This window comes from Coregonus clupeaformis, chromosome 19, assembly GCF_020615455.1.
Source record: "Coregonus clupeaformis isolate EN_2021a chromosome 19, ASM2061545v1, whole genome shotgun sequence".
In the NCBI taxonomy this organism is placed as follows: Eukaryota; Metazoa; Chordata; class Actinopteri; order Salmoniformes; family Salmonidae; genus Coregonus; species Coregonus clupeaformis.
In genome coordinates this window covers 6,984,918-7,000,288 of record NC_059210.1, presented here as the reverse complement: position 1 = coordinate 7,000,288, position 15,371 = coordinate 6,984,918, and the positions used below count along the sequence as shown (strand labels likewise).

Sequence of the window (15,371 nt, the reverse complement as noted above, 5' to 3'; positions counted from 1 at the left end):
ATCTCCCTCGGCCTGGGGCTCCATGCAAGATCTCACCTCGTGGAGTTGCAATGATCATGAGAACGGTGAGGAATCAGCCCAGAACTAGACGGGAGGATCTTGTCAATGATCTCAAGGCAGCTGGGACCATAGTCACCAAGAAAACAATTGGTAACACACTACGCCGTGAAGGACTGAAATCCTGCAGCGCCCGCAAGGTCCCCCTGCTCAAGAAAGCACATATACAGGGCCGTCTGAAGTTTGCCAATGAACATCTGAATGATTAAGAGGAGAACTGGGTGAAAGTGTTGTGGTCAGATGAGACCAAAATCGAGCTCTTTGGCATCAACTCAACTCGCCGTGTTTGGAGGAGGAGGAATGCTGCCTATGACCCCAAGAACACCATCCCCACCATCAAAAATGGAGGTGGAAACATTATGCTTTGGAGGTGTTTTTCTGCTAAGGGGACAGGACAACTTTACCGCATCAAAGGGACGAGGCCATGTACCGTCAAATCTTGGGTGAGAACCTCCTTCCCTCAGCCAGGGCATTGAAAATGGGTCACGGATGGGTATTCCAGCATGACAATGACCCAAAACACATGGCCAAGGCAACAAAGGAGTGGCTCAAGAAGAAGCACATTAAGGTCCTGGAGTGGCCTAGCCAGTCTCCAGACCTTAATCCCATAGAAAATCTGTGGAGGAAGCTGAAGGTTCGAGTTGCCAAACGTCAGCCTCGAAACCTTAATGACTTGGAGAAGATCTGCAAAGAGGAGTTGAACAAAATCCCTCCTGAGATGTGTGCAAACCTGGTGGCCAACTACAAGAAACGTCTGACCTTTGTGATTGCCAACAAGGGTTTTGCCACCAAGTACTAAGTCATGTTTTGCAGAGGGGGTCAAATACTTATTTCCCTCATTAAAATGCAAATAAATTCATAACATTTTTGACATGCGTTTTTCTGGATTTTTGTTGTTGTTATTCTGTCTCTCGCTGTTCAAATAAACCTACCATTAAAATTATAGACTGATCATGTCTTTGTCAGTGGGATCAAATCCTTTTTTCCCTCACTGTATATGAAACATGCAGAGCTTGCTGGGAAGTGTTGTCATGCTTGGATCATGTTCAGATCTTTTTGAAGAAGACCCAGCTCTTTTCACAGAGGGTTGAAAGCTTGGTGCACTCCTCAAAGCCATCTTCCTTTGTAAGTTACTTTTGTTATTACCACAGTTTTGGCTTTGAATTGCATATATGTAATGGTAACATTCATAACTCCTACAGCCATTGAGTTGGCAAGGCTGCACAAACAGATCTGGGTCCAGGCTAGGTGCATTCACTCCAGTGTGTTTCCATAATCTATGGTTCTGATCCTAATCATTAACCAGGGTTGGGGTCGGACCTGTTACCAGGGTTGGTCCAGTTACCAGGGTTGGGGTCGGTCCAGTAACGAAGGTCGGGGTCGGTCCAGTAACCAGGATTGGGGTCAGTCCAGTAACCAGGATTGGGGTCAGTCCAGTAGCTAAGGTTGGGGTCGGTCCATGTTAGCTAAACTATAGGGTCTCAAACTGGTAGGAAATGTATGAGAGTTCTCCACACCCTCTGATGGATCAGAAGGACTCAGGATGATGATGGTACTATTCAGCGCTACAAAGAATGGAAGATCTTTGGAGCCTGGCTGTCACATCTACTCCCGCTCCGGGCGCTCGACGTCACCAGTCTACTAACCACCGGCCCTGGCAACCCATCATTAAGCACATCTGGCAACCCTCATTAAGTGCACCTGGCAACCCTCATTAAGTACACCTGGCAACCAATCATTAAGCACACCTGGCAACCCATCTTTACGCACACCTGGCAACCCATCATTACGCACAACTGGCAACCCATCATTAAGCACACCTGGCAACCCATCTTTACGCACACCTGGACTCCATCACTACCCTGAATACTTCCCCTTTATCTAGCGCTCCCTAGTATCACCCATCAGGCAGTATTGGTTCAGTTTTCATGTCCAGACGCTGCGCTTGTTTTGTAACGCTCCATATTCGTTTGTAAGATATTAAACGTAGTTTTGAAGGGTACCTGGCAATCTGGGATTCAAACAACAATAAAGTGGTCACCCCACCATTTTTACAGAGTTGTTTACCAAAGTGACCAGTTTTTGGTTTGCACCTTTAAGGGGTTTCATAACACATCAATTATAAATAACACATTCATAAGCACTACATAAGAAGTTCACAAATGCTTATGTCAACAACGGATATCAGTCCCTGCTGGGTCTCAGAAGGCGCCAGGGCAGACCGTGTGTGAGTCCATCTGCTGTTTGGCAAAGAGAGGTACATGGCAAGACATCACCTATTGGAATAGACACATCATTTGTACCAATGTTTGTAAACGTTCCTATTTATAAATGATAGCTATGAGGAACATTTGTTTTATTGGTTGCTATACCTTACATACAAAGTTGATATAACATTTTGACAGTGACAGAGAACATTTGTAATCCACAAACCCCCCCCAACCAGCCACCTTTAAAAAAAACGACACCAGAAAAGTATGATGTCCAAAAGCATAACGTCATCCATGTTCAGTTTGAAAGAAAGGTCTGAGTCACTGGACCCTGAAGAAGGCTACAGGCCGAAACAGGTTGGTTTTAACAATAAAGAATACATTTGATCAACTTCGGCTGTCCACCAAGAGTTGCTGAATGTCCCCCTCTCCTAAGTTTGCACCTCTGTTCATGCACCTTGGTTGGAGAGGGAGGTACTGGCAGCGTTACTTTCCTTTTGAAAAGTCAATGGAAAGAGATTTCTCCCCATAGGGTCTTGCAGTCTTGAGGCATTTGGAGAGGAAACATTATGCAATCTCTCCACAAAGCTTCACAAGACAGGTGTTGGCATAATGACGTTGTTGAAGTCATGTCCTCTCATACATCTCATAGGTGTTGTTGACTTCCTGGAGTTCATGTTCCTGCTGGCAGCTCTCTCTGATCACGTACACTAAGAGTCCCACACAGATGAAGATCAGCAGAGGAATACCAATAACCTACAAGAAGACTTCATTAGAGGAAGATAAATCATGTGGAGAATGGAAATGTGTTATCTTGCTTACAACCCAACTCCCCCAGGAAAACCAAGACACACACCCAGAGGGGATGAAAGCGCAGGGTCAACCATAGCGCATCGAGCCTGGAGCAATTTTAGGGGTGCAATGCATTAGTGCATTGCTCAAGGGCACAATGGCAGGAGACGTATCCTGTCGGACTTGGGATTTGAACCGGTAAACCTCCAGTTGTCTGACCCACCTATGCTACCTGCCACCCCATATGCACTAAGGTCAAGGGTCATGGAGGATAAGCAAATAAAGTATTCACAACAGAAACAAGAGCTATTCATCATGACATTACTTTGTTTCTATTTGACCAGTACTTTTCTTTGCTTAATGCCACAGTCATCAATAATAATAACCAGGGGCCGTTTTCCCGGACTCAAATTAAGCCTTGTCCTGGATAAAAAAATATATCTCAATGGAAATTCTCCATTGAAAGTGTATTATAGTCCAGGACAAGGCTTAATCTGGGTCTAGGAAACTAACCTCAGTGTATTATAGTCCAGGACAAGGCTTAATCTGGGTCTAGGAAACTGACCTCAGTGTGTCTTCTCACCTGAGACTTCCTGAGAGTGCACCGTGAGCTCCTGCAGCGTGCCGTCGTCAAGGCAGCGGCTCACACCACTTCTGAGGAGCTGGCCTTGTCAACAAATCACAAACCTGCAAAGTACTGTCCAGCCAGGAAGAGCCGGATCAGCCAGACGATGGGGGGAACCAGGCTGGAGATGGACGCCGTCCTGGGGCAGCCTGCTCAGATCGTACCTGCAGTCCTGGATGACTAGCGTCAGCATAAATGCCATGATGGCAGGAACGACGAAGACGGCGGAGGAAAACAGCCCGTTCCATTTGGGGTCGCAGGGACACTCGAATTCCAGCTTCTCCAAGCCCATCAGGATGAAGCCGAAAGCCACGTTGGAGACGAGGGGGCTGTTGCCGAATTCACTCTCCAGTCGGGAGAGCCATTGTTACCTCCTTTCCATACTAGACGATTCTACATAAAGTGTGAACAGAGACTGAGCAGTCTAAGAGAGGAGAGAGGTGGTGGAACATGGCAGACATGCAGGAGCACCAGTGATTAATGGTTAACACTGGGTTTGTGGGAAGGCTTTGCCCTCAAGGCACAGAGTACACATTTCTGGTCTCATTAGTTGACATCAAAGGAAGGCGTAGCTGCCATGTCTGAGTCTATACAACCTATTGGCCACGTGGGTCTGACAGACACGGTGTCCATGGTATCCACGGAGATGAACCCTTCCCTGAGACCCCGAGCGAGGTAGGGTGCTATAGGGAAACTGGAGGGAAACATAAGTCCCAAAGCATATGGATCTTTGTTGATCTAACACATTATTCAAGGAACGCTAACTGAAAATATTATTTAAATGTTACAGCAAAGCTAAATAGGACAGTGGGAAAAACGTGTGTGTAGCCCACATAACTGTCATATAGACGTGTATTGTGTAATACAGATTTTACAATGTGTACACATTAGTAATTTACACGAAACAAGTATATATTAGTTCCATTCAAAAACACACAAAATATCATCTCTGAACCTGTATAGGAAGGAAACACTTCACCTTCCAGCTAGACCCTTTCATGTATGTATTGACACTGTCTTCAGTGTCTGCGTTATCTACTGTATATGTACTGTAGGGGGCAGCAGAGGAACGCTCTGACAACATTCAAGTAGACTGGTAATGTGTAGATTTATTTTTGCTGGATTACACAAATTATGGCAGCAATGCATTGACTCATGCTTTGTACAGATGGCCACATTTGTGTTAAAAGCTTTCTGTCATGCCTTTCAACCTACGCTTTCAACTTGACCTTCTTGTGATCTGGACATTGTACGCCTAATTATTTCTTAAGAATCTGACCCTTTTTTTCAATTTTCGCCTAAAATGACATACCCAAATCTAACTGCCTGTAGATCAGGACCTGAAGCAAGGATATGCATATTCTTGATACCATTTGAAAGGAAACACTTTGAAGTTTGTGGAAATGTGAAATAAATGTAGGAGAATATAACACATTAGATCTGGTAAAAGATAATACAAACAAAAAAACATGTGTTTTCTATTTTTGTTTTGTTCCATCATTGAAATGCAAGAGAAATGCCACAATAAAATATTGTAGTTTAGGCGCAATTCAGATTTTGGCCACTAGATGGCAGCATTGTGCTCGCAAAGTTTCAGATTGATTCAGTGAAGCGTTGCAATACTGGACTATTTTGTATCAAGTCTGCCCAAATGTGCCGAATTGGTCAATTGATACATTTTCAAGTACATTACTATAGAGAACATACAAACATGATATAGTAATGCAAAATGTAAGTTTACACACTCCCAGGAATGTCATACATGATGGATCATTAGTTTATACACTAACTTTCATACATTTAGATGGCTGGGCAGGGTGGGTGTGGAGCCAGAGACAGCAAGGGTTCAAACTGTAGAACCCAGTTCCTACATTTGAATATAAAAATGGATTTTATCAAACAAAACTATGCTACATTTTATCTCTGGGACCACCAGGATGACAAATCAGAGCAAGATTACTGAATGTAAGTACATTATTTACCTTCATAGGTGAATGTGTCAAACCAGTTGCCATGATAAGTTTTTTGTTGTTGTGCACTCTCCTCAAACAATAGCATGGTATTTTTTCACTGTAATAGCTACTGTAAATTGGACAGTGCAGTTAGATTAACAAGAATCTAAGCTTTCTGCCCATATAAGACATGTCTACAGTGGGGAAAAAAAGTATTTAGTCAGCCACCAATTGTGCAAGTTCTCCCACTTAAAAAGATGAGAGAGGCCTGTAATTTTCATCATAGGTACACGTCAACTATGACAGACAAAATGAGAAAAAAAAATCCAGAAAATCACATTGTAGAATTTTTAATGAATTTATTGGCATATGATGGTGGAAAATAAGTATTTGGTCAATAACAAAAGTTTCTCAATACTTTGTTATATACCCTTTGTTGGCAATGACACAGGTCAAACATTTTCTGTAAGTCTTCACAAGGTTTTCACACACTGTTGCTGGTATTTTGGCCCATTCCTCCATGCAGATCTCCTCTAGAGCAGTGATGTTTTGGGGCTGTCGCTGGGCAACACAGACTTTCAACTCCCTCCAAAGATTTTCTATGGGGTTGAGATCTGGAGACTGGCTAGGCCACTCCAGGACCTTGAAATGCTTCTTACGAAGCCACTCCTTCGTTGCCCGGGCGGTGTGTTTGAGATCATTGTCATGCTGAAAGACCCAGCCACGTTTCATCATCAATGCCCTTGCTGATGGAAGGAGGGTTTCACTCAAAATCTCACGATACATGGCCCCATTCATTCTTTCCTTTACACGGATCAGTCGTCCCTGGTCCCTTTGCAGAAAAACAGCCCCAAAGCATGATGTTTCCAACCCCATGCTTCACAGTAGGTATGGTGTTCTTTGGATGCAACTCAGCATTCTTTGTCCTCCAAACATGACGAGTTGAGTTTTTACCAAAAAGTTATATTTTGGTTTCATCTGACCATATGACATTCTCCCAATCCTCTTCTGGATCATCCAAATGCACTTCAGACGGGCCTGGACATGTACTGGCTTAAGCAGGGGGGACACGTCTCGCACTGCAGGATTTGAGTCCCCTGGCGGCGTAGTGTGTTACTGATGGTTGGCTTTGTTACTTTGGTCCCAGCTCTCAGCAGGTCATTCACTAGGTCCCCGTGTGGTTCTGGGATTTTTGCTCACCGTTCTTGTGATCATTTTGACCCCACGGGGTGAGATCTTGCGTGGAGCCCCAGATCGAGGGGAGATTATCAGTGGTCTTGTATGTCTTCCATTTCCTAATAATTGCTCCCACAGTTGATTTCTTCAAACCAAGCTGCTTACCTATTGCAGATTCAGTCTTCCCAGCCTGGTGCAGGTCTACAATTTTGTTTTTGGTGTCCTTTGACAGCTCTTTGGTCTTGGCCATTGTGAAGTTTGGAGTGTGACTGTTTGAGGTTGTGGACAGGTGTCTTTTATACTGATAACAAGTTCAAACAGGTGCCATTAATACAGGTAACGAGTGGAGGACAGAGGAGCCTCTTAAAGAAGTTGTTACAGGTCTGTGAGAGCCAGAAATCTTGCTTGTTTGTAGGTGACCAAATACTTATTTTCCACCATAATTTGCAAATAAATTCATTAAAAATCCTACAATGGGATTTTCTGGATTTTTTTTTCTCAATTTGTCTGTCATAGTTGACGTGTACCTATGATGAAAATTACAGGCCTCTCTCATCTTTTTGAGTGGGAGAACTTGCACAATTGGTGGCTGACTAAATACTTTTTTTCCCCACTGTATGTCCTGGAAAGTTTGCTGTTACTTACAACAGTCATGCTAATCACATTAGCGCACGTTAGCTCAACCGTCCCGTATACGGGACACCGATCCCGTTGAGGTTAAAAAGCAATGGAAGGTGTCATGTAAGGTTAACATGAAGGGATTACTGTAGGCCTAGTGTTTATCATGAAGTGAAGGGTTTACTGTAGGCCTAGTGTTTATCATGAAGTGAAGGGTTTACTGTAGGCCTAGTGTTTATCATGAAGTGAAGGGTTTACTGTAGGCCTAGTGTTTATCATGAAGTGAAGGGTTTACTGTAGGCCTAGTGTTTATCATGAAGTGAAGGGTTTACTGTAGGCCTAGTGTTTATCATGAAGTGAAGGGTTTACTGTAGGCCTAGTGTTTATCATGAAGTGAAGGGTTTACTGTAGGCCTAGTGTTTATCATGAAGTGAAGGGTTTACTGTAGGCCTAGTGTTTATCATGAAGTGAAGGGTTTACTGTAGGCCTAGTGTTTATCATGAAGTGAAGGGTTTACTGTAGGCCTAGTGTTTATCATGAAGTGAAGGGTTTACTGTAGGCCTAGTGTTTATCATGAAGTGAAGGGTTTACTGTAGGCCTAGTGTTTATCATGAAGTGAAGGGGTTTACTGTAGGCCTAGTGTTTATCATGAAGTGAAGGGTTTACTGTAGGCCTAGTGTTTATCATGAAGTGAAGGGTTTACTGTAGGCCTAGTGTTTATCATGAAGTGAAGGGTTTACTGTAGGCCTAGTGTTTATCATGAAGTGAAGGGTTTACTGTAGGCCTAGTGTTTATCATGAAGTGAAGGGTTTACTGTAGGCCTAGTGTTTATCATGAAGTGAAGGGTTTACTGTAGGCCTAGTGTTTATCATGAAGTGAAGGGTTTACTGTAGGCCTAGTGTTTATCATGAAGTGAAGGGTTTACTGTAGGCCTAGTGTTTATCATGAAGTGAAGGGTTTACTGTAGGCCTAGTGTTTATCATGAAGTGAAGGGTTTACTGTAGGCCTAGTGTTTATCATGAAGTGAAGGGTTTACTGTAGGCCTAGTGTTTATCATGAAGTGAAGGGTTTACTGTAGGCCTAGTGTTTATCATGAAGTGAAGGGTTTACTGTAGGCCTAGTGTTTATCATGAAGTGAAGGGTTTACTGTAGGCCTAGTGTTTATCATGAAGTGAAGGGTTTACTGTAGGCCTAGTGTTTATCATGAAGTGAAGGGTTTACTGTAGGCCTAGTGTTTATCATGAAGTGTAGGAGAGATCATTTTGTACGTGTTCTTCCATTGCCAGGCTGCCATGCTCTCCTGCTGTTTGAGTTCACAGTGAAATAGGCCTACAGTATATAATAATATAATAATAATAATAATAATAATAATAATAATAATAATAATAATAAATAATAATAATAATATGCCATTTAGCAGACGCTTTTATCCAAAGCGACTTACAGTCATGCGTGCATAAATTTTTTGTGTATGGGTGGTCCCGGGGATATATACTAGTTTATATATATACATAGTGTTTATCATTTAGCCTAGGGGAGAGAGCATTTTGTGGCTCATTCAGACACGAGATAACATGGCAATCATTGCCTGACTGACTGCCACCTGTTCTCCTGCTGTAGTATGAGTGAGTTGACAGTGAAATAGGATTAAAAGTCCCAATAAAGCCCGGCTGCTGGCTGAGGTCAGGGCTTAGCCAGGTGTCTGTGTGTCCGTCTGTGGTGGAGTCAGCTTGACCCATTGAACCAGGTAGAATGGAACCAGGTAGCTGGCTACTGACCAGACGCCTACGCAATACAATATTATAATATATGCCATTTAGCAGACGCTTCTATCCAAAGCACCTTACAGTCATGCTGCATACAATTTATATGTGGATTGCCCTGGGAATCTAACCAACAATCCTGGCCTTGCAAGCACCATGCTCAACCAACAGGACCTACCTGACATATTCATATCACATTTACGTCATTTAGCAGACGCTCTTATCCAGTTAGTGAGTGCATACATTATATTTTTTATTTTTCATACTGGCCTCCCGTGGGAATCGAACCAACTGAGCCACATCCCTGCCGGCCATTCCCTCCCCTACCCTGGGCCAATTGTGCGCCGCCCCATGGGTCTCCCGGTCGCGGCCGGCTACGACAGAGCCTGGATTCGAACCAGGATCTCTAGTGGCACAGCTAGCACTGCGATGCAGTGCCTTAGACCACTGCGCCACTCGGGATGACCTATCCTACTCTATTCTACTTTATTATATTCTAGTATCGGCTATTCATTATAATCTAGCATATTCATTATATTCTATTATTTTGTATTCTAGGCTATATTCTTCTAATCTATTCTATTCTAAATCTACTATTTGTTTATTGGACTACCGTAAGGATAACGGTGGCTTCTAAATAACTTGCCTAGCATGATATTCCCATCTGAACTGTCCTCTGGCTTTGAAATCTATGAAAATCTATGAAAAGCGCTATAGAAATGTAATACATTTTATTATACACTGCAGCGTACACAGCAAATAGCATATATTGTTGTATCTGTACAGCCTACAAAATGTAATCTCGCGGGATTTGCCACCGCAGATAAGAAAGGGTCCCTACCCCATTGAAGTTGAAAAGTGAAATGGTTAGTGTTTGGGTTAGGTTAGGGTTAGGTAGGGGTTGTGGTTAAGGTTAGGGTAGGGGTTAAGGTTAGGGTTTAGGGTAGGGACGTACCAGGGATCCCGGATAGCACTAACGTATGAGAAAGGCGGTTCCTTCGAGTGATTTCAACACCGCGCACCGGGCACTGCACAGGTGGCGTGGCGTCAGCACCCGTCTGGTGAGCGAGCGCGCCGCGGTTTTTGCGTGACCCAATTGGAGTATTAGAGGCCGCTTCCTTCCATCAGATCGGTATCTACCCGGTAACCCGGTCCCCTCACTCCACCATTCAGGCCACTGCACCACTTTCCCCGTTACCGGCATCTACCACCCGAGTCGATGCTACCTGGAAAACGAAGAGCCGAAATTATGTCGGTCTCGGTGGCGTTCATTGGAGTACTGATGCTGCATTCTGTCTCCTCGCAGAACGGTAAGAATGTGAAGTGCACGCCTGCCGCTCGGTAGAAATACCGGGACATCATGGCTCCTTGCAGATTTTTTTGACTGGACATTCAATGATCTTGCTTCAAATTCTGTCATGATATCGTGGCCCAGGATTGACATTTTGTGCGGCAAATCATTGCAGTGAATATTGATTTATAGGCTATCCACATGATTTTCAGTGCAGGTAGTAGAAAATGGCAGCAAATCACAAGGACATATTTCGACCCTCTTATATATATTTTATTTGATTAATTATGTTCATACCCGAGCAATGCGGTGAATAGAATTTCAGAATTAAGGCTATGAATTAAATGAAATTATGATCGAATAATAGCCTATTAGCACCCATGCGAGCCATCTGTCAAAACGGACAATAAACCGAGTCTGGCCATCACTGTCAAGTGGATGGATGGTTTCCATTATTAATACAGGCCTACGATTAATTGAAACATTCCGATGAACATATAGGCCAAGATTAGTTTATATATGTCCACAAAATACATGTTGTATTTCTTAATGACGTTACATCTTCATCAGAATGTAAAGGGGACTTGACTATGAGGAGCGGTTCGTTGGTTCCTTAACAAGGACAAGTTATACGTGCAGAAGGGGGGGGGGTTTCACAAATCATCATGTACAGTAAGTTGTGATATCATCGCATAGTCTATGTCCTACCCGACCAGGGCCACCCTCAAATGAAAAAACGTTTAGTTCTCCCTCCTTGTCCTCTCTCAAATACAAGTAGTCTACATGACTCAGACATTCACAGGTTACTGGTCTGCTCGTGGCTACATCATAGCATCATTTCAACTCCCACAGGTTGAAATGAAGCAGAAACGCCTCACAGGGCCCAAAGCATTTAATCAGACAGACTTTGAGAACGCCATTCAATCATGTTGTGTGTCCAGATGTAATTGTAAGATGCTAGATGGTTGGTATATGCAGGCAGTCAGAGAAGCAGAGAAGCAGGCAGTCAGAGAAGCAGAGAAGCAGGCAGTCAGAGAAGCAGAGAAGCAGGCAGTCAGAGAAGCAGAGAAGCAGGCAGTCAGAGAAGCAGAGAAGCAGGCAGTCAGAGAAGCAGAGAAGCAGGCAGTCAGAGAAGCAGAGAAGCAGGCAGTCAGAGAAGCAGAGAAGCAGGCAGTCAGAGAAGCAGAGAGGCAGGCAGTCAGAAGCAGAGAAGCAGGCAGTCAGAGAGGCAGGCAGTCAGAATCAGAGAGGCAGGCAGGCAGAAAACAGTAGGCAGCAGTGACTGACTGTAAATAGCTCCACCAGTCCATTCTGCTCAGCACTGGGAACCATAGCTTTGATGTGCCCTCTCTTCTGGAACACACACTGTACCTTTTAATGTCCTCTCCTGGAAGAGAAGAATGGATTGGTTAACTCTTCACAGAGAGAGATGCAGGACAAGGCACTGCAGAATATAATATAATAATATGCCATTTAGCAGACGCTTTTATCCAAAGCGACTTACAGTCATGCGTGCATACATTTTTTTGTGTATGGGTGGTCCCGGGGATCGAACCCACTACCTTGGCGTTACAAGCGCCGTGCTCTACCAGCTGAGCTACAGAGGACCACAGAATGCTATTGATTTAAAATAACTGTCCAGTGTTTCCAGATTTCTATGAAATATGACCTATAATGACTTACAATATGAGTTGAATAGTTTTCCATCCCCCCAAAAAGGTAATTAAGTATGTTAATAAATCCTGTTAAACTCTGAGAGGTTGTTTTGGGCCCTGTGAGGGACCTGTGAAGGCCCTGTGAGGGACCTGTGAGGGCCCTGTGAGGGACCTGTGAGGGCCCTGTGAGGGACCTGTGAGGGCCCTGTGAATTTGGGGGGTACTCCCCCATATCCTTTGAAAGCGACAGGCCTAGTCTTTTTGGAAATCAAAAAGTGTATTTCACCTCTCCTAAGTGTTTAGATAGAAGGTGTAAGGGATGGTTGTGAAGTAACCTATACCTGTCTCCTAAGTGTGTAAGTGAATAGTGTAGGCCTATAAAGGCTTTTCTTCTTGAACTGTCTCAAAATACATTGGAATAAAAGGTCTGAGAGTAGAGCAGAAGAGAGTAGAGCAGAAGAGAGTAGAGCAGAAGAGAGTAGAGCAGAACAGAGTAGAACAGAGTAGAGTAGAGCAGAACAAAGTAGAGCAGAACAGAGTAGAGCAGAGCAGAACAGAGTAGAACAGAGTAGAGTAGAGCAGAACAGAGTAGAGTAGAGCAGAACAAAGTAGAGCAGAACAGAGTAGAGCAGAGCAGAACAGAGTAGAACAGAGTAGAGTAGAGTAGAGCAGAACAGAGTAGAGTAGAGTAGAACAGAGTAGAGTAGAGTAGAGCAGAACAGAGTAGAGCAGAACAGAGTAGAGCAGAACAGAGTAGAGCAGAACAGAGTAGAGCAGAGTAGAGTAGAGCAGAGCAGAGTAGAACAGAGTAGAGTAGAGCAGAACAGAGTAGAGTAGAGTAGAGCAGAACAGAGTAGAGCAGAACAGAGTAGAGCAGAACAGAGTAGAGCAGAACAGAGTAGAGCAGAGTAGAGCAGAACAGAGTAGGGCAGAACAGAGTAGAGCAGAACAGAGTAGAGCAGAGTAGAGCAGAACAGAGTAGAGCAGAGTAGAGCAGAACAGAGTAGAGCAGAACAGAGTAGAGCAGAACAGAGTAGAGCAGAACAGAACAGAGCAGAGTAGAGTAGAGCAGAACAGAGTAGAGCAGAACAGAGTAGAGCAGAACAGAGTAGAACAGAACAGAGTACAGCAGAACAGAGTACAGCAGAACAGAGTACAGCAGAACAGAACAGAGTAGAGCAGAACAGAGTAGAGCAGAACAGAGTAGAGTAGAGCAGAACAGAGTAGAGTAGAGCAGAACAGAGTAGAGTAGAACAGAGTAGAACAGAGTAGAGCAGAGTAGAGTAGAGTAGAGCAGAACAGAGTAGAGCAGAACAGAGTAGAGCAGAGTAGAGTAGAGCAGAGCAGAGTAGAACAGAGTAGAGTAGAGCAGAACAGAGTAGAGTAGAGTAGAGCAGAACAGAGTAGAGCAGAACAGAGTAGAGCAGAACAGAGTAGAGCAGAACAGAGTAGAGCAGAACAGAGTAGAGCAGAGTAGAGCAGAACAGAGTAGGGCAGAACAGAGTAGAGCAGAACAGAGTAGAGCAGAGTAGAGCAGAACAGAGTAGAGCAGAGTAGAGCAGAACAGAGTAGAGCAGAACAGAGTAGAGCAGAACAGAGTAGAGCAGAACAGAGCAGAGTAGAGCAGAACAGAGCAGAGTAGAGTAGAGCAGAACAGAGTAGAGCAGAACAGAGTAGAGCAGAACAGAGTACAGCAGAACAGAGTACAGCAGAACAGAACAGAGTAGAGCAGAACAGAGTAGAGCAGAACAGAGTAGAGTAGAGTAGAGCAGAACAGAGTAGAGTAGAGCAGAACAGAGTAGAGTAGAACAGAGTAGAACAGAGTAGAGCAGAACAGAGTAGAGCAGAGTAGAGCAGAACAGAGCATAACAGAGTAGAGCATAACAGAGTAGAGCAGAGCAGAACAGAGTAGAGTAGAGCAGAATGGAGTAGAGCAGAACAGAGTAGAGCAGAGCAGAGCAGAGCAGAGTAGAGCAGAGTAGAACAGAACAGAGTAGAGCAGAACAGAGTAGAGCAGAACAGAGTAGAGCAGAACAGAGTAGAGCAGAACAGAGTAGAGTAGAACAGAGTAGAGCAGAACAGAGTAGAGCAGAACAGAACAGAGTAGAGTAGAACAGAGTAGAGCAGAACAGAGTAGAGCAGAACAGAACAGAGTAGAGTAGAACAGAGTAGAGCAGAACAGAGTAGAGTAGAGCAGAACAGAGTAGAGCAGAACAGAGTAGAGCATAACAGAACCTAGCAGAGCAGAACAGAGTAGAGCAGAACAGAGCAACCACAGACCACAAGGGATATACCATTTATATCAACTAATGGCTATTCATATGTGAAGCCTCGCCAGATATAACCTACTGCTGAGATAAAGACTCCCCACTGTGCGTGTGTGTTGGGGGGGTGTACGTGTGTGGGGGGAGGGTGTGTGGGTGTGTGTGTGTGTGTGCTTGCCTGTGTATGTGTGTGTGTGTGATGAGTGATTTGAAGGAGTCAGGCGCAGGAGGGTAAATCACAGAATACAGAGTTTATTCTGGAATACAGAGTTACGCAGGATAGCGTCAAACAGTCCAGTGGCAAAACAGGCACACTGGAACTAAACAGGCACACTGGAACTAAACAGGCACACTGGAACTAAACAGGCACACTGGAACTAAACAGGCACACTGGAACTAAACAGGCACACTGGAACTAAACAGGCACACGGGAAAATATACCCCAGCAATACAAAATACACAGAGCTCAACTGAGCTACTCTCTCCTCACATTAAACAATCACCCACAAGGACAAGGGGGCAGAGGGAACACTTATACAGGTACTGATGAGGGGATATAAACCAGGTGTGTGTAATAAACAAGACAAAACAAATGGAATGATGAGATGAGGAGCGGCAGTGGCTAGAAGGCCGGTGACGACGAACGCCGAAGCCTGCCCGAACAAGGAGAGGAGGCAGCTTCGGAGGAAGTCATGACAGTGTGTCTATGTTCCACTTGGCCTCAATGCCACTAATGTATCATGTTTTCAGTCAGTGAGATAGGTTGTCTTTTAATAGATGAATACAACAGGACAGGACTGTTTCAATTCATTTCCCACTGGTGAGAAAATAACATATGATTTGAAAAGAACAAAGTCACCTACATAGAGTAGGTATGGGTGGTTAGACAGGTAAATGAGAGCGTTGAAAAGATCAGCCCAGTCACTTGTATTAGTAAGAGGACAGGACACCACAGTGTTATCTTTAAG

The 15,371-nt window shown here is 44.1% G+C and overlaps 1 protein-coding gene across 3 annotated transcripts in view; it reads left to right on the top strand.

Annotated features, from left to right (window-relative positions):
• Positions 1 to 10,099: 10,099 nt before the first annotated feature.
• The window catches only part of LOC121531574 (neuroplastin-like), a 63,673-nt gene continuing 58,401 nt past the window's right edge, over positions 10,100 to 15,371 (top strand). For all 3 annotated transcript variants that reach the window (XM_041836849.1, XM_041836848.1, XM_041836846.1), the window contains exon 1: positions 10,100 to 10,503. In XM_041836849.1, the coding sequence (XP_041692783.1) occupies positions 10,413 to 10,503 (91 nt within the window). In that variant the 5' untranslated portion in view covers positions 10,100 to 10,412. The remainder of the gene's footprint in view (positions 10,504 to 15,371) is intronic.